At 33.0% G+C, this 21165-nt stretch overlaps 1 protein-coding gene across 1 annotated transcript in view; it reads left to right on the top strand.

The window, feature by feature from the left end:
* The window catches only part of LOC148599723 (uncharacterized), a 52608-nt gene extending 45972 nt beyond the window's left edge, over nt 1-6636 (top strand). The window contains exons 13-14 of the mRNA XM_088559446.1: nt 2791-3842; nt 4791-6636. Coding sequence (XP_088415572.1) covers nt 2791-3842; nt 4791-4917 — 1179 coding nt within the window. The 3' untranslated portion in view covers nt 4918-6636. The remainder of the gene's footprint in view (nt 1-2790; nt 3843-4790) is intronic.
* The last annotated feature ends 14529 nt before the right edge of the window (nt 6637-21165 follow it).

Here is a 21165-nt window from a genome sequence, read left to right as displayed (position 1 = left end):
CATGGTTTGACATTTCCCACAGTACAAATAAACAGAAGATATGTAATCTGTCAGGAATTGAACTTCGTGGTTTGAGTCTACCAAGAAATCCACGAAAATTGGTACCCCACAAATATAAGTACTTTCACAGTATCAATTGGGTAACTGCAATGTATTTCAAGAAGCCAAGGGTTCAGCATACTTGAAATAGAAATTAAATACATCCCACTTTCTGTGCTACGATAGGTTTCAATGTTGATTTGGCCATAGGTACATTAATGATAGTAACAAATTTTTTTAAGAATTTGCAATAATAAAAATTTTGTCTGTTGAAAAATAACATAAATGTTACATGTGCATATTGTTTATTGGGCGAAGTGCAATAAACAAAATATGCACATTGAAAATTTGTTATTTTTCAATAGACAAAATTTTTATCATAGCCAATTCTTACAAATTAATTTAAAAACATATTTTTATCTTTTAATATTAGAAAAGTAGCTCTGAATTTAACTGAATAGGGGCGTGTCAATATTTTTTTCCATTGAGATATAACAAAATTATTCTAACCAATCAGATTACAGTATTTATCTCAAATTAATTTATTTAAAAATATTAATGTGAAATATTTTACTGTAAACCTGCCTAAACAGAACACTAAATAATTCTCAAACCTTTCTTAACTAAACACTAAATTATCAAATTTGTCTAAACAAAACACTTAATAATTCAGGAATCTGTCTAGACCAGACACATTTTGAAGTCCCTTTACAGAACATCAGTTTCTATCTATTTTGGAAGTTTGTAAACCAAACACCTGCCTGAACAAAGGCAATTTAAAGACATTCACTTGTTCAACATACATTGTATGCATAGCACATTTCATTGGAACCCGAGTCAGTACTGTTTACTATGCAGAGTATGTTGTGAAGCTGCATACATTATTGTATCTACACTCTTATTGGATTTTTCTCACTTGCAATTTGACAGGTGCTGCTTGCAGAGCAAGACATCCTTACCCTTCCTGAACACTTGATGTCCCTTCCAGTTTTTTGTGGGAATTCATAAATGATAGGGCTTCAAATTTTTTGTGTGATGTCTTGTTTCCTAATTGTCATGCAGGTCCGGGTGTCAAAAAGAATAGGCCTGCAGCGGTGCTAAGCTTGTCATAAAAGGCGACTAAATAGTGCTCAGAACCTTAGCCTGGGGCTAGGGCGCTCTGCCCACAGAGCAACTGGGTTGTGTGCCCCAGGTGGTGGAATGGGGTACCCCTGGTGTGTTACGTGCTGGGGTTGTCAAGCTATAATACAGAAAACCTGACCGCAAACCATAGTGGTGCACCATTTTGGGAAAGATGCCACGTTCCTCACACGTTAAAAAAACACTACTGTGGTATTCTCCTGGAGTAGGAACCATAGGGCTCTGCCACAGGAGGCTAAATTGCCCGACCCTACCCATCTCTCCCTATTTCCAGTGGCAATCAAAATTTGTTGACCCCATTATCCTTTTGTCCCATCCCATTTTTCCATTTCATCATCATTTCATGTTCATTATATCATCCACTTCATGTTCATCGCCTAAATATAGCTGAAATATTGATGCTCGGACGTTAAACCCCAACAAACAAACAAACAAAACCTAATTGTCAGTTTTTAGGCCTTTAAAAAAAAAATGCTTAGATTCTCAGGCCACTTTTTAAAAAAATTAATGTGGGAGGGTTACTTTTTTTTTTTTTTTTTTTTTTTTTGATCAGAAGCATGTTTTCTTTTTTTTTTTGGAGAAATTTTATCGAACTGAACAATGCCGTAAACGTACAAGATGTTGAGAAGTTAGATAAAATACTCCATGGCATTAAAACTGTACTGGAATTTGAGATGTGGCAAGAAATAAGAGCTATCTCACTGCCACGAGACATACTGCAGTTTTTAATGATCAATGTAAAATAACAGCTTCACTTTCCTTTTTAATGATCAATGTAAAATAACAGCTTCATTCGCATCATGTTTTTTTTTACCATTCTTTCAAGTGTGCAGATAAATCTGCTAACTAATTAAAAAGTCAGTTTCAGAGTAGATGTGAAAATTTCTGAAACGGATATGAAATTTCCGGATTTTACCGTAATATATAGCACAGATGCGGGAGGGTTTTAGGAATGCAGTGGTGCCTGAGAACCTTGCATATTTTTTTTGAAGCCTGATATGTTTAATTTTCAGTTTGATCTTTTTCTTACATTGAGTATATAGATGGTCTCTGTTAGGTGCTATGCACTTGTACTTGGATTTTGATGTATATGTATCTGAATTGTTGCTTTAATTTTTTTTTTTTTTTTGCATACATACATTGTAGGTAATGCCCACTTGTTAAGATCTGCATTTTCTCCATTTAGGTTTGATAAGTTACATGTACATATAGTGATACCTTAAGATACAACAAAACAATTAGAGAATGTGTTTGTCTTGTCCAATTGCTGTTTTTTTCTGCTTGTTTGCAATCTGTTCTGTCCAAAGGGAAGTAACTCTAATTTGAAAGAAATAAAAACACTAAGAATTAAATGTTTTGCAGAGATGAATGAATTTATTGTTAAAAGACCTTTTCATAGGAAAGTAGTTCTCATGGTGATTAAAACAACTTATTAAAATTATCATTAAAATGTTCTGTGGGATTATAACATGAACTACATAAAGAGATAACCTGATTTGATATACATGTATCAAGGCAATTGATACCAATGAATAATGATACATGTACATGTATATACCACACTCACAGAGCATGTAAGCTGAAGTATTTACAACTTTTCATGTTTTTCAGCACCAAAGGCCATCGGAAAGTTCATATGATTCCCCATTGTTGAGAATCCCTGTTCCTATAGCTCCTGGGGGACAACTGTGGCAGAATAGGGCACCATCTGGACAGCTTAAAACATCATTTAAACCCATAACCCCTCGGGAAGAAAATATGGATGCTAAAGATCGAGCCAATGAACAGCCAGGATCTCCAATGGCTGTTGACGAAGACGAAGGTTCCCACAAAATGGGGGAATCAAAACTTGAAGAGGATGAAGTACCAATATTTCACAAAAAATTTGACAAATTAAGGCGACATAACAAAGCTAATAACGAAGGTGAAAAATCCAGGCCTAGTTCTCCTGAGAGGAAAGTACCCCAAGCTGAGAATATTGTGACAGAGGCTAAAAAGGTGGAAAAGCCTAAGAAATCTACTATTGAAGCCCATCCACAGTTATTTGCTCACCTAAATAGTCCAGTAACATTACCTAAGCCACCATATAACCCATTTATGGCACAGCAACCATTACCAGCATCTAATATATCATCACGTGACCCCATGTTGGTTAACACACCACGTGGAATGAAAAGTTCTGTTCAAAAATCTCCATTTGTTGACACTCTGATTTCTAAACATGCTGGCATTTCAAAGGAACAGGTTGAGCCTGGCGAAAAAGATGTTCATCAATCCACAATGCTCCATTTGAAGGACAAGTTATTGAGAAAATATGATAGCATGGAAAATCTTAACAAAATTGAGCCTGGTTCCACTGAAGAAGAAAATAGTGAAAATGGGCAGCGTAATCAAACAGAAAACAAGACAAACCCCGTACAATTCACACAGGTGGCTCGATTCCCAGGTCCCCACATGATAAATCCTATTGGACAGACCCCACAAGGACTTGTTTATCCCCAAATGTTTGCTGGAGGATTACACATGCATCCTGCTTTCATGGGTGCTGCCTATAACTCCATGCAGGCAATGAATATGTTGCCTGCCTACAATCAACATTTGGCAGGAATGCAACAGTTGGCTCAACTGTGTGTTGGGCAAGGACAAGCTCAGAACATCACCAGGTAAGCTATATCATTGTCTTTTCTTTCAAAGTACATCAACAACTTTGGTGGTCTTGTTGGTGGGTGGGTGGGGGTTTGATCCTGGGCAAAGTCACACCAAAAACTTAAAATTTGTAGTAACTTTACCAACCATCCAACTACATGTATGTGGTTTGTATGGGGACTGAGTGACCACGGGTTGACTCGATTCAGAACAGTGTGTCTGATTAGTGGCATGCCTACCAGTGTGCTGTAGATTTTATGAGGGAGAACAATAATGATCGGCTATCAGAGCATGTCGAACTAGTACAAAGCAGCAGACTTTGTTTGTTTGGGCAATCATTCTTGTCCAAAAATGCATCAAATATCTGCCATATGATGTTAGGTTTGTTCCATTTTAATCTTCATGGGAAGGGCATGCTGATTTTTTTTATTTTTCTCTTTGTGCTGGGAAAATTTTTTTTTTATGTTGGCAGGGGTACAATGTATGTTTGATAAATTGAATTATGTTGGTAAGGGTGAAATTGCAATTCTAAAATTCAATTCAATTGGGGGTTGGGAGATTTTAATGCCCTGATTTCCCAAAATTTAGTATTACACAAATGCGTTTTTCGAGAGATTGATCATTTTTTTATATTTTATTTTTTTTCTGGTAGTGGGAGGTATCTAAAGAATCTGTATTATGTTGGGGGGTGGGGGTTGGCATTGAACATGATATGTAGTGCTGCCATGTATTGCATATAATGCTTTCATCATGGATGCTTACAGGATGTCCTAATGTTGCATGTTTTCAAATTCAAAGTGGCACAAAACATGCATTAAAATCGTTTTTTTTTTTTTTTTACTTGAAAATTAAAGAGTGATGCATTGTATGAGGCTTTACTTTCTTTGTCTTATGATATTCCTGCTATCAAATTTGCAAATAATATTTAGATTTTGGAATAACACTTTGTTCACATTCATTTGTAGAACTGAAGGTGAAGGTCAACCACTGAACCTGTGCCATCCAGCACCAACAACAATGAATGAAGGACACGCTGTGACATTTGAAGAAATTTTGGATCAAAAGATAAAAGAAGAAATAAATTCGAGTTAAATAATGTCTTCTTTGAATATAGAAATTTAATCTTTTGAGGTTAAATTGAATTTGTAAGCACTTTTAGGTGCTGGTTATGAAACGAATTGATGATTAAGATTCAGTTGTAGAAATATGTCCTGAGAATGCTTAATTTGAACTGTTTTAGGCTGGTTTGTAACCCCATGCGTTCAAGGTTCATAATGTGGAGAATGTCATAAAGAGTTGAAGGTCATTTTGAATACAATGTCAAGGTCATTGAGCATGTAGTCAACAAGAATCTAATATCACCAAATCACTGCATGATGTTAGTTTTTATGTCATAAAGGTCATTAACAATTAAAGTTTGTATAAAATGCAATCTTAAGGTTTAAACAATGTCGTTACGTTATTTAATGTCATAAAGGTCATTTATTGATGTCATCAAGGTCATTAATGCAATGTCAGAATTAGGCATTTGCAGGCAATATGTAGAAAGAAGTAGGATTATTTATTTCTTATCATTAATATATTTTAAAAGATATCTCAAGACTTTATTGTATATTTTGAGTAACAAACTGTATATATTCAGTATGACCATTGCATTGTTGCATTGAATGAGCCTTGCAGACTGGAAACATACCCCCTACCTCACGATTAAAGGAGTCATTCACAAATCGAACGCAGTAGATATGCACCACAATGAACATCAGTCAAAGAAGCCAAGTGAATGCCAGGAATTTGTTGTGTTGTAATGAATATCTATTTGACAATCATCGTGTGGTGTGATATCTGTTTCCAGTCTACGCAGATTTAAATCGGGCAACAAGGCAGTGGTCATACTGAATTTTGACAGATTATGAGATTGTGTATGAGTGTTTGTTGAATGCAAAATCTGAAATGTTTTGTTGGTTGACAGAATTGATTTGTTTTCTGGGGAATATGATACTGTGTATGCTTTTTAAGGATTTGCTCATTGTGAATTTAAATTTTAAGTAGAAAGTGATAGAAAGAGAGTTTTAATTATCTATGTGGGCAAATATATTTCTGTAGAAAATCATTTGACTGAATTTAGAGTTTTAAATCTGTATTGATTTGATATAATATATTATATTTCCTTGTCTTAGTATTGTATAATTAGATGGGGACTGTTATGTTTGAAATTTAGATTATTAAGTGCCAATCTTTACGAGAACCAGGCAGTGGATAAAAGATGATTAGGCAGAGTGGCCAGCGGTTTAAATAAGTTTAGGTTAAAAGTTTGGTACCTGATTCCAGGCTTTCGTGCTATAAAACATGAAAAATTACTGAAGTCTGTTTAGGTATTGAGTACAGTGTATTGTAAGAATCAGACAATTTATAAAATCATGTAATCTGAACCATACATATAAAAAAACACAAACCCAATAGTAATAATCATATCCTCTACATGTAATTCTACTAGATACCTTTGGATGTTTTTTTTATTTGGAGAAATGTGAACATTTGTCAATGGGGTGTTAAAAAAAGTTCCACACCTAAATTAAAACTCATTTATTTATGAATCTGGCTTACACTGCAATTTGCTTGTAATGGTATTGAAAGCTAAACAGCAGGTTTTGGTTCTAACCATGTTTTATACTCTGCCCAATTCTTACTTGGGCTGATACTTAATAACAATATCATAGAGTGAATGATGGCATCTGTATAATAATAACATTAGTAGAGGCTGTATTTCATTTAATATTGCCATGAAAACATGGTACATGTTTTGCAAATTGTTTGTTTGTTTTTTTCTTACAATTTGTACTTGTTGACTTTCTTATATTTTTGAAGTTATGAAATATTGAATATAGGATTAATTTTTGTCTTGATTATTTGATATTTATTGAAATGTTTTATGTTTTGATTTCAATTTGCTGTAAGTGTTTCAGACAGCTGTAGCTATGTAGACATTTCAGACTGAAAAAAATAACTTTTCAATCCCCAAGATTTGTATTTTTTTCTCTCTCATTTTTGTTAAGATAATGATTTTTTTATTACCTTATATTACCTTTTGGAATATGCAGTCACCAATTCCAAGGATTTTTTTTAATGGCTGTTCACAGCTGGTTTTGTACTGAACAATCTTCTGTACAGCAACCATTTAAAAAAAATAAAAAAAACTGGCGAAGAGTTAGTTCTTCTGGCTGCGTTATGTTAACTAAATTCCTTATAAGAGGCATTTAGAAATAAAAAGGAAGTTATATTTTGTAAGGCACCTGCCATTTTGTTAGTCAGAGGTGGGAACAGGAATTTAAAAAATATATATAAATATATTCCACATATCAACAATGAACAGAGAAAAAAATAATGTTTCAATATTTCTACCATTTCTCATTTTCAAATGATTTTTTTTTTCATTTCAGCTACTGCTTGAAAAAAAAGATAATTATTATTAACATAAAATCCCAGCACCCCTCCCCCTGGTTTTGGTCTTCTGAGACTAAGCTGACTCAATGTCAAATTGTTAATAAGGTATGAATGGAAGCCTGTAAATTTGCTTCAGTTTTTTTTCTGTATTGTAAGAAGATGGACGAACAAAAAGCAAGATTACTGTATAGCATATTATTTAAGTGATATATCTATGTTATTTAGTATAAGGCCACATCAATTTCTTGATTCTAATCCACGCCTTCCCCGTCTCAGTCACACCAATTTTTTTTTTTTTTTTTTTTTCGGCTGTTCAAATCTCATGTATGTTTTCCATGTCCATAACCCACATGGCATTACTTTGATACAATGATTATTGACCTCTGATCTTAGACAAATTTGAAATTGTGACAAAATAGGGTGTGTGAACTTAAAATATGTTAATTTATTTGATGTGTAGTCATAATCCATGTATAATCATTGTATGCATCCTCCAACCCCACCCACTCCCCCCCATTTTTTAAGTTGCTGATGAATGATAATTTAAAACTTAGCTTGATGTGGTCTTATTAGAGCCTAGAGCATGGGGGGATTCTACCATTTCATTTCCTCATATGGGCATTAATTTGATGTAAGTCCTCTACTTCTAGCCTGAAAGTTACCAAAATTTTTTTTTTTAATTGTTCATATATTGCGGATTTGAGTTACAGTGATGAGCATTATTTGTACCTAACAACACTTTAACAAAAGCAAGCAAGTGTTCTGTACCCTGAACTACCATATTTTTGTTAGCTTTATTGGCGAAATACATGTACTTGTTAAAGAATAGTTCTCGCCAGTCGATTTTTGTCCTCTCCTGTGGAACAAAATCATAACCAAAATTTAAAGAAAAATGTCTTAACAGATTCGTGATATCTTGATATCTCGTTCTTAGAAATAAGCTATGATACAAAGATTTTCATTGAGAAATAAAATTTTGATGACCAGATCGGTTAGAATTGCTTTCGTCTTGAAAACAGCGAGATCTGCTCTCTGACAACTACATATATGTTTATATTATAAGAAAAAAACTTCTTGGATAGAAGATAGATCTATGTCAAACAAATATTTGACTCATTATTAAAATACTTATCTAAATAGACATAAAAAATTTCTTGTGGTTTTTAAGTGCACCAAAGAAGACCTTTTCTGCAATAAAAAGAAAAATTTGAAATGAACACTTAAGTATTCTGACCTACCTTCTCTATTTGTTGCCTGGTAGAGAAAACAAGGAATTTTTTTCCCTTAGCCTGAAAGAGTTGAAATGGTATCATCTATCCATGTTCTTGAGTTTGAATCCCATGTAAATATGCCCAATTCTAGAGAAATTGGCCTGTGTTTCATTTATATTTAAAGTTTGAGACTTTCCACAAATCCGCAGTCCCCCCTCCCCCGATACATGTATCTATTATTTCAAGCATACTGATTGGTTGAAATTGTATTTGAGGAAGGAATTGAGGAAAGTCTCAAATCGCGGTTTATGATGAATAGGTTCTAATTGTATTGTTATGACAGTGTGAATGGTGATTTTTGTGGAAAATATGTCCTTTATTATGGAACAAAAATGTTTTGTAATTAAATACTTTTATAGGATAAAACAAGACCTTTGTACCAATTATTTTTTTAAATCACTCCTTGTAAGGCTTTTCACAGAGATTGGTAATTATCTGTATGTTTAAATGTAACCTTTTTTTTATATCAAATTGGTATGTTAATGAAGTAGCTTTCTTAATTGTTACCTGGGAAAATATTTATAATATGTGTGAATACGTGCGAGTATAAATACAGGTAGAGTTTTTTTTTATTATATTATACTCGCCTATTTGATGGCAGTGAAAGTTTGTTTCCAAGAAAAATTATGATAGGAAATGAAAAAGAAAGCTTTTGGTCTTAACTTTTTTTTATCTTAATTTAGTTTTTTATGTTGTTTGGCTTTTTTTCTTTTCATTTTATTGATTATATGAAATATTAAGTAGTAGTCTTTGTAAGAATCATGCAAATTCTGTAATATGTGATACACCTCAAAAAAGGCTACACATTTTTTATTTTTTGATATTAAGTTGCTTTATAGGTCTATATGATGAAATGTGTAATTATTCATTCAAATCTGTCTGCTCTTAGGAGGTAATCAACATGGAAAATCCAACAGTTTCTATTGTATTTTAGTGTCATTTAAAGAGTTGTCTACCTTGATTTTGAATTCTACAGTGCATATTAAGAGCACAGGTTGTATGAAATGCCACATCTTAATTTTTATTTACTATAACATTTTGAAGAAAAATAAAAGTATGTCGGCTTTTCAACCATCAATCACATTTTGCATGATTCTTACCTGGAGTGCTACTTAAATCTTAGCAGTTTATTATAGTTTGATACTGTCGAGAATTGTCTTAGTTAAAGTTTATATCAGGTGTCTTCACAAGAATGGTTTCAACTTAAAAATGGTTCAATTTAGACAGGTAACTGTTAAACAATGGTTCAATATAACAAAAACTTTTATCAAGGACTTCAGTCTGGTTTAGACAAGGCTTCAGATTTTTAAAAGTTGTTTATAGCGATTTCACTGTACTTATAGTACACAGGCAAAATTATTTCACATAAATTTCACTTGAATTGAGAAAAATAAACTTTGTGATTGAGCCACATGAAATTCTGGTGAATCAAACCTTCAAGTGAAATTCAGGTAAATCGAGCCTTCACCTGAAATTTATGTGAATTGCTCACATGAAATTAATGTTGAGTGAATTTCACATGAAAATCATGTCAATTTCATATGAATTTGATATGAAGCTCGATTAACATACATTTCACTTTAAATATATTTGCTTGTGTACAATTCAATACTGAAATTAGAATTTGACAGGTTTTATGATAAGAACTGATGGTTTATCTTGTAAAGTAAGACTCAGTGGCCCTTTTCACAAAAATTCGTAAGTTACAACGTCACAATACTTTTATTTACTATGACGTCATAACTTAAGACTAATTTTACTCTTACGATTTTTTGTGAAAAGGATCTCTGGTTAACATGAAATGATTTGAATTATGAAGTGCCTTACACTAAACGGCTGTTATTGATTATCATGGGAATAAGCAAGGTTTGAATTATCTACACTGCAGATATACTCTTCTTCAATCTTCTTTTTTTTTATTAGAATTTTTCAATCACTGCCTTTCTTCTTGCAGAGTATTGTACTTAGAATAACAATAACACGTTGGTCTGTGAGAAGAGTCCGATATTTTCTCAAGCAGTAAAAATCAGTGTTTAAGTAAGCCATTGGCTTGTTGATATGTCAAATGTGTGATTAATCTTTTTGCTTATTTCGTAATTTATTTGTTAAGTGTAATTTAATAATTGTTAATAATTCACAAATTTCATTTTATAGATGTTGTTATGTTGTTGTTTTTGTAAGTTTTAATGTCAAATGAGAATTATGTTCTAAATATTGAAATTTTCATTGTTATGGACTACATTATGAAATGTAGCAGATGATGGCAACTTTTTCTCTGATTCCTGTTTTTTTACTTCAGCCCACGGGAGTAAATTTCTTTTACTAAATTTCTAAGCAAACTCTTGGTTATGATGTTAAACTAAGGAAAGACAATTGGAGCAAATCTTAATTTGATTATATTATATCATTTTATGTTGAAGTTGTTTAGCTATGTTTTTCTTCATGTCGGCTTCTTTGTTTTTAATTTTTCTTTTTGCCATCATTTGCAAACATACAGCAATTTTTTTTCAATACTGATAGAACGCCACACTTTCACTGGCTAATTGTTATTGAAAGCCACACCTATTGTGGAAAATAGCCACGCCCACTGTGATGGCATGCCTACTTGGTTTGTGATGTTGAAAGATGCAATATGGAAATTTATGGAATATTTGATGTGATATTATCCTAGTAAACAGTGCTGTGCTTGTCATATGTTTTGGTTTTATTGGCCTTCAGATTGTAAATAAGCCTATATGTCTTCATTTAACTGCTGGGCAGTGGATGAGCATGTGAGAGATATACTTTCTTTAGGTAGGGCTTTCGGTAGAACAAAAAAAAATCCCCCCACCCCAGTGATGTATATTGAGCATGCTAATCAACTACCCTGCAGTTAACAGTTCAGCCTATTTAATTCTCCTTTCCGAACATCAAGGCTTTTCCAGAATTAGGAAGTGTAACGAGATGATGCTTCGATGCTTCATAGATCCCTTTGGTTAACTTATGTAGAACCCTGAAAGCTAATTCCAAATCTATTTCAGCATCTGGGTGTCTTCTTTAAAATAAAAAGGATCTTTTAAACATACAATCCATTTTTGAATTTTAATTTCTATACTCAAAGATATTTGCGATTGAAAATTAAGGATTTTTCCATCTTGGCAGATGAAAGTGGTAGTTCCAAATGGCTTCTGGTCAATTCTAATTAATTCGCTTAACCAACCAAGTTATAGTGTGTTGTCACACCGAAACTCTTTTAACCAGGAAATGTTTGCAGTCATACAATTTTATGATAATGTCCATGTCATAGAACAGTATTGTCATCATTGATAATAAGAGTAATAAAGGGAACCAAGATTATAATAGAAATCAAAAGAATGTAATCCTTGGACAAAAACCTGACATGGAAAACAGACACACGCAACAAAGAAAATAAAATAACCAAAATAATACAAAGTTACAAAAGTAAATGACCAACTCGGACTGCACTGCAACCTGGGAGCATGGACCAGGTGCACCGGTAGGGTAAGCATATTCTGCTTTTGTAGAAACACCCACCGAGTTGAACATAAATAGTCAAGTCAAGGGTAGACGAAAGAGGAAAGGAAAACTATTACACGTTGTACAAATCAGTTTTCATGGTGCAGATGGATACACCATAACGATACACGAGTTCATGATGACGACCACAAAACTTCTGTAGTGTTGACTTCAATCTTGTAGCAACATAACCTTATTCCAGAAGCTGAACTAGATGAAGTCTAGCATGGAACAAAGTCTACATAGTTACGACAAGCTCTTGCATAACCAATTAGTTGTAATACGAAAACTCCATACGCAGGTGCTGAAGGGATGTTGCCACAGATGAAAGGAAAGTTGACAATACAGAATAAAAGATCATTGCCTTTATCGTATAGTTTGGTCAATAGTTTTCCTTTACCATCGTACCATTTTTAAATGTGTCACCAACGGTAAAATCTGGGAGGCTGTCCGTCTGTATAGGGGGAACCTATTTTGTGTAACCTGTAATTCTGAAAGTACCGAGTCAATATTTTTCAAACTTTGCACATATAAATTTTACACCTCGTTTATTAAGAAATTTGATAAATAATATGTTTCTACATTTTCATCATGTTGAAGGCTAGAAACCACTAACTCCACTTCCCATCGGCTTCTATGCTAATTTCACAATATTCAATGGCTTCTCTGGACTTGACCTTAACTTTAACCTGCAGAGGGCTATATATCAGTATTCTACATATGTCAGCTCACAATCCTCAGAGTGGCATGTGGGGTTAGCAGACTTGCAGTGCAGTACTGGTCACCGGAAGTGAAGGGTCTATAAATAGCATGGGAAATCCCAGTGTTTTCACAAGATAGGGGTATATTTAGAAATCATTATGGAGATTAGGCTTCACATCACAAGAAGCAAAATGCACCTATAAAATGTACAGAAATGTTTTTCCTTTCAGAAACTGTTTAAATTTTTTAAATAAGATGAGAACTTTTTTCACAGCACTATGAGGAACAGAGGTAATTTCTGCGTAGGACTGTTTTGTGTATGTTCCAAATGCTCATTGGTTGAATTGGTGGTCTGTAACCTAGAGTCACTTTCTGTCTTAGAAAAAATAAATAACTATACAAGTATCTTCCTATACACATACTGAATGCATTTGCAAAGTTTCAGTGAAATATGACAAGCACTTTTTTAAATATTTGATTTTTAAATATAGGGTAACCAAGTTGCACGAGCAAAAAAGTCACAATATTCTACCATACTTAAATGCATTAAATATTTGCAAAGAACTTTTTCGACTTTTCAAATAAAAAAAATCAATCACGACTTGTTTTTTAACAATATTAATAAAGAGATAGCCTTTAAAAGTAATTATTTCCTGAAAAATTGGTCTATTTTTTAAAAATTCATTTCTGATATGCCTCCCCCTTTTTCTTGATCACATGTCAAAAACCCTAAATCTTTCAATTTTCACAAAGGTGATATCTTTGGCTTCAATTTGTAAATACAGTGTTTTCACATTAAAACATGACCAGTAAAGGGCACCTAAAGCAAAAAAAATACTCAAAAATGGATTTTCCATGTTGCCATAGGGAAATACTTATATGTCCTTAACCGCAGTAATGAAAGTGAGTTTTTCCTCATTTCTAACCACATTTTTGCTCAAATCTATACAAAACTTGATTTCAAGTGCTGATTACCACCATATTTAGGTAAATATAGCCCTCAAAGTTTAATATTTGATATTTTTACTAAATTTTCTACACTTTTTACTAGATTTGACATAAAAATCAGCCAAAAAGACCAATTTTCCATAATTTGGACCTATAACTTAAAAAAAATGCATATTTTGAAGGATTTTTTTAGTGTATTCCTCTCATGGCAAAGTTTGCAAGATCTTCAAGTAGTTTAAAGCTATTCCAAGAAACTTTTCATTTTGCCATGGTTTCAGCCTAAGGCTAGAAACCACTAATTCCACTTCCCATAGGCTTCTATGCTAATTTCACAATATTCAATGGCATCTCTGGACTTTACCTAACTTTAACCTGCAGAGGACTATATATCAGCATGATTCTACATATGTCAGCCCACAATCCTCAGAGTGGCATGTGGGGTTAGCAGACTTGCAGTGCAGTACTGGTCACCGGAAGTGAAGGATCGTTTTCCTTTAAGGAACGCTATACTGACATTTTATGGATGCAACACCTCTGGATTGTTGTCAGATTATAAGGCACAGTAAGTAGTTGATCATACTACCCTCCCAGTTCGACAAGTTTTACGGAGTTATGCGACTTGGATCATTCCCTACATTGGACATTTAAGATTTAAATTCAGTGGACGCATATCTCTGAAACCACTTGATGCATTTTGTAGAAATTTTTGTTTTGTCACTCATTCAAACACAATGGAAGGACCTATGGTCTATTGTTAGTTACGGCGGCCATATTTTCGCCAGATAAAAATTTCCACACAAGATTGAACTGGTATTTTTTCACCTTCCGCGCCAAATGTTCTACGGATATTTACTTTGGATCGATGTTTTGGTGTTCCTGTATTTTCTTGAGTAACAACAGTTTGTAATATTGGTACATGTAACTGACCAATCTGGATGCCAATCTGATCATGATAAGGACGACATAAAAGGGGAAGGGCATCCTCCCAAGTCAGGGTTCTGAGTCCACCCTAGCTCCCTCAAACCCCTGACATTACTCATTCATATTTAGCGCCATCTAGTGTTACCTAAAGTTAACCCAGATCCAAAATCCAATCAAATTACTCGTAATAGAAGCTCTTCGATATAACTTACAAAATGGCTACATACACATAACGTCATTGTTATTTTTTTTTTTCGCTAAAGACTATAAACAGAGTCTACAGTTATCATTTTTTGGTCATATTGAATCATTTGTGACATCTTACAACTATCAGTTACCCGTATCATTGTTTACCGTACCACAGACATTTTATGTCAAATCAATTTTCATTGGTGCTTCGCACCCGGAGAAGCAACCAATCGGAATTGGCTGGACGATACACGCTAAATATGAATGAGTGATGTCAGGGGTTTGAGGGAGCGAGGGTGGACTCCAAAACCTGACTTGGGAGGATGGGGGAAGGGGGCAAATTGGTAGTATCCAATTTTTTTTTTTTTTTTTTTTTTTTTTGGTGCCTTTTATAGAAAATAAGTTTAAAGATCATTCATGGTTAAAAACCAAAAACAAAAAAAAAACAAAAAAAACCAAAAAAAACAAAAAAAACAGAATCAAAAACAAAACAACAGCAAAAAACTATGGAGCCAAAGTTACACTATCTTCATTTCAGAGGCAAAAGTGACAATTTTGCACCGAACTGGACTCTCATTATTTATTAATTGGGCACATTTAAACACTAAAATACTACGCTAATTTGTCATATAAAAGCGTATAAAATAACCACAACAGATAAAAAAAAATCTGAAATATTGAAAATTTCACATTTTACGATTAAAAAATAACTGTAAATTAAGTAACCCAATTAAACACACGTCTTAGACACATCGTTATCTTGGGCCACATAAAAACTTCAGCTTTTTTTGTATTTTGCACACTTTTTTCTGTGAATTTTACACTTTTTTTCTGTAAATTTTACACTTTTTTCTAAAGTTAACACTTTTTTTTCGGTAAAATTTATACCTTTTTTCTGTAAATTTTATACTTTTTTCTGTAAAATTTACACTTTTTGTACATTTTACACTATTACTGCGAAAACTAATGTTATTTCGAAATCATTGATTGCTAGACTATGCACCTAGACAATTTAATAAGAGAGTATTTCAAACTCAGATGTAGTGAAATAATCAAATGATTAACTACATGGACATAGCATTGGTTTCGTATACTTAAAAAAAATACGAAAAATTTAGAACTTTACCGTTGGAAATCAAAGTACTCATGTACTGAATCAATTTATATCGATCGTTTGAATTTGTACGCCTAAAATAATCGTCAAATTGCAAAAATATGAGATAAATGGATAGTTTGGGGATCACATTCAAACGTGACACATGCTTATTGTTATAAATGGTTAATATTGAACTCTTTCTTTTAATTTTAATTTCACCATTCTGATTTCGAAAAATATTTAAAAACCACACACACACCAAAATTCTTGATGCATCGTAGCAGTGCGCCAGTTTGCGCAATATTCAAGTTCGATATCGGTTTCCATGGAACACCTGGATGAATAAAGACAAAGCTCTCCGACACATTGCATATTTGAAGTACAAACTACTAGTTTGCCATTCCCAGTTCTTAAATTTTCAGGTCGATATTCAATTTATCTGCCCCTCATCTTTGATTTTCAGCTCAGATATTATTCATGGGTTAGTTATGTACTTTCAGTATTTCTACAATTCAGGTTATTCTAGACTTATTGTAAATCGCTGTATATGTAGTTGTGTTTTGCTGATGTCCTGGTGATACTTAGTTTTCGTCATTTTATAATAAATGGCCTTTTTCAATTCATATATTGTGTTGTGTCTTTTTAAGAAAATCAAACGAAGCAGAAGTTGTTCAAGGAGGAAAGGTGACACAAATTCAATTTATCGACCTCCAGATCGAAACTGTCTGTTAAATCAATCAAAATTAAGCCACAATCATTGAAATAAATCATATCCTTAAATACATGTTCCTCTAAACTAGCTACATTTCTCGGTTGATAAGCTTTATAGCTCAAGTGCTACAAGTTATTCCATAGACGCCTGTGTGTCATGTAAAAACGCTGGGCATCTTGTTCCAGTATCACATACTTTAACATTAACGGTAAAGTTTTAGAATATATTTCACCAATCGTGTCTGGTACAAGAAACATTTGCCATGCACTTTTAAGGTCATACATCTGTACTATAATAACATACACATGGCTAAAATAGCCAGATAGAATGTTTTTTTGCAAAAACCAGTGACACCAGACCAAAAAAAAAACAAATGACACAATTCCGGAGAAATGCACAATCGAAATTTCTATGACATCGTCTATGCAAAGTTTTATTTTCACTTGTCAGATCAGGGCTTCTGATGTCACGAGGCGGTAATCGTAATAAAATACGTCAGGATCGTTTCTGAGGTTATGCTACCTTTTTGAAAAGAAAGGACAAAAGATAAGTGGCAAATAATAACCTGAAACTCCATTCTTTATACTAGTTTCTTCATCGTAACCACCGCCCCTTTTATCCGCCAGGGCCTGCATGAAATACTTGAAGACAGCTCTTCCAATTGGTACTCAGCTCAGCATTGCTCTTTATATTTCCATTATATGATTGATAACTATTTACAATCTCGCAGGGTTTTAATTTCTAGCTAATCATAATATGTTTTTTTATGTTTCTGAAAATAAATAGGCAACTTGAATATATCAACACTGAACGACTGGTTTATTCGGGTAAATGCATAGAAATAAACAAGTACTGAAAAGAGAATAGAGGTCACCTATTTTTAATTGGGTCATGGTTAATACAAACCAAAGTAATCAGCATATTTAATTCGCAGATAAAGTTGTTTATTGTGTTTGTTTATTGGCGTAAATAACATAGAATTAAATTTTATGTATTAGAAATACCGATAAAGTGGGCCTAACTATCTGCATTTGAACTTAAGTTGGGTATGCCAATGGGACTATTTTCCTGCGGTAGTGTACGATAACTGAAGATGCTATCAGGCTTTACAAATCTAAAGGCTCTGGCGACTGCTATATCAATTCTGATCTTCGATCTAAATTGATAATAAAAAAGGGATATTTTGCAGATAGCAATACTTTGAACATTGTGAAATGCATGGACAAATGCATGGCTACTGTTAGATGCATTTAAAGAGTCTTGAAAAGGGATTTGTTGTCGACCGTTTAAGAAACTATTGAAACGTATTAGGGCCACATTAACACTTCAGTTTTTTTTTTTTTGGTTTTTTTTGGACATTTTTTGCTATAAAATTTACACTTTTTTCGGTAAAATTTACACTTTCTTCTGTAAAATTTACACTTTCGTCTGTAAATTTTACACTTTTTTCTGTAAAGTTAACTCTTGTATCTGTAAATTAGATATATTTTTTGTAAAATTTACATTTTTTACTGTAAAATTTACATCTTTTTCTGTAAATTTTACACTTTATAAAGTGTCTTTTGGCCTAGATTTCAACTAAAATTAATTATAAAGTGTTGAATGATATAATTGTGAATCTGGAGACTTGAATCCATTGCAAGTGGGAAAACATAAAGACTTCTGATAATGCTTGCTTTGAAAGGACAGAAAAATTGCTTAATATAAAGTACCAATATTCAGATATTCTGTCAAATTTTGTACTTTTTGGTCTTTTTCTGGTAATATATTTGGCAAAGAAATGGTGTCAACACACACGAAACAACTTCATATTTAGTGAATACATTCATTACTACATAGTTTATCATGTGTGAGGATATAAAGTTGTTACTTGGATGTAGACACAGTTTTCTGGATGTAAATATGTCTGAACAAAAAAACAACAACAAAATATCCAATTCTCCGCAGTTTTTGCTAATGACATAAAATTGTGGCATAATTATCATGACGCCATAACAATGAACGAATACCACACAATATTATTTTTTCCTATTCCCTACTTGCGGAGCTCGGGATGCAGCCATATTGTATCCTGTTTTTGCAGAGTTATCTCCCGTAAGACCAGATATAATTTCGAAGTCTCTCTAATCGATGTTCGGATTCGGGTGCAGAAAAAAGAGGTAACTCGAATTAAAATGGAATCCCCAGCAGACAAACACAACGGTGTTTCTAAAATTTACAGGGTGTTTCATTTTGTTGGTAGATTACATAAGGATGATTTTCATTTATATCCCGGGTAAAGAAAATTTATGGCAGGGTCAGTAGAACGAGAAATTCCCTTTTGACTTTAGAGATTTTCTAAAGTATGGTCGATATCGGATGGAAAACCTTACGTGTTCCGAATAGACACCTGCTCCAAAGGGAGATAAATGTTGACAAAATGTTGGTCCACAAGTCTCGAATATTTATATATTTTATTATGTTATGAACAAACATGTAAGTTATTATAACAAAGTTGATATTTTTTGGCAATATTCAAAGCTTAATGCCCCTACACTTTTGCTTAGCAAATTCTAATACAAAACATTTTTTTTGGCTTCATGATGTTAAACGATAAATTATCTCTCGAATGATACCAAACGTTTGGCGTTTTCGTGTATTGTGTCGAATTCATGCGCAATTTATATTTATAGTAAAGTTGAAATTTTTGATAAATTATGATTGTGCAAATCGCCACAAGCATTCAAACATCTCCAAAATAGTCAACTACGATATTTCTAAATATGACTTTTTTTTAAAATTAGCATACATACTGTTGGGTCTTTGATAGTTTCGGAAGATAAGGGTACACATTATGCATTTAACTCAACAACTGAAATGTATCCCACATTTATTGATTGCAGTATAGATTTACATGAAATTTGCATATATTGAATTCCCAACTATAAGAATTCTTGGCCCGGTTTCATAAAAATTTTCAAATTGAGATATTCCTCAAATCCTTGAGTTTTTTTTTTATCTTCAATTTCAAGCGATGTGATTGGTTGAAATTTTAGTTGAGGAAGGATTTATGTTCTATGTTGCAAGCGTTCTACATTTGTAGGTAACTTAGAGAAATAGTATAACAATATCCAATATCCGAAATTTACAAAACTAGATTAAAGTAATAAAACATCACCCTAAAACATTCGCCATTTGTTTTGTATAAACCGCATGAACTTGATACCACGAAGCAATAAATCATGTGATTAAAATGGAACCAGAAATTTGATTGAAGATTTCAAAAGAAAACAATGTACACTACTCTAAACGCACTAACACGATAATACGACGTTTCAAAATAATAGATAAAATTAGTTTAATTGATAAAACGTATAACGTTTATTTTAGTCGGACCTGCGTATGGATATTCGTGTACCTCGAACGAAGGGCATATTTTAAGAATATTTTATTTACTTAAGTAAAGACTGAACTTCAAAATGAAAAAAAAACATAAAATGTTTTGAAAATGCAAAGCCATAATCACTGACACAGGAATATTTAATTTATTTGGACTAATTGTAACAATTTAAAATGTTCAGAGACAATGCAAATTGCAGAGGTGATTTATCATGTAGAAAAAAAACTCACCGATCAAATAGTGCTTTTTGGTCTACACTTGCAAAAGATTTACGTAACAGACTTTTCTGAAACTGGATTCCTGGTATTTTTCCTAAAACCTGCATTTATCTCACAATATCACAATGTACCGACCATATCAAACAAAATCAGGAACGATGCATTTGGCAAAAGACAATTTCAAAGGCAATTTATAAATTTTTTTTCTCAAAAAAGCAAAAACGAAAAACAAAGACTCGTAATGTGGCTTCTAAATGATATATAAAAGCAATTTTTTTAATGCAGTCACACACCTTCTACCTGATCTGTATGAGGACTGGTACTATTTTTTGTGTCTTTGTTGATCCAATCTTTTCACAGGAGCATATCAGTTTGATTATGCATAATTTTTTTCATACCGAAATAGACTAGTGAGAAGAGTGTCAAATCGAATTCTTTGACGAGCACGAAGCTTTCCATTTTCTTTTAGTGTCAACTTTTCCTTTCTGTGTCGGCTACAGTGTAACGATATAAGGATTTCACGTCATACGTTTAACAACGAATTATAACCTTAATACTTTTTTCCTGAGAACGGCACACCAGCTTTCACCAACGATATTTTTAATATTTTTAAATTGCCTCCTTTCTATCGTCCTTATCATGAAAGTCAATATCAGTTGTATATTCATTGCGGATTTTGCCCCGTCCCTAAACCTAATACACACATACATGTTATACATGTATGTTATATGTTTACACAGAAGTATGTTCTGCGTACTTATCAAGACCATAAAAAAATTATCAATATGATAATATCGATTTACATAATTAAATTGCAACAGAATGCTTTTAAGACATGTGACATAGCTAACACAAGTATTGTAAATGTAATCAGAGGTATAGGGTTTGTAAGTCTTGTTCTAGTTTCAGTTTCCCTTCCGGTATTTCCGGTGTAGAACGTATTGAAA

Source organism: Perna viridis, chromosome 13 (assembly GCF_037379345.1).
Source record: "Perna viridis isolate PV_CMFRI_1.1 ecotype Kerala chromosome 13, ASM3737934v1, whole genome shotgun sequence".
NCBI classification, from domain to species: Eukaryota; Metazoa; Mollusca; class Bivalvia; order Mytilida; family Mytilidae; genus Perna; species Perna viridis.
Note: the sequence above shows the minus strand (reverse complement) of the source record. Positions and strands in the feature narration are given on the sequence as shown.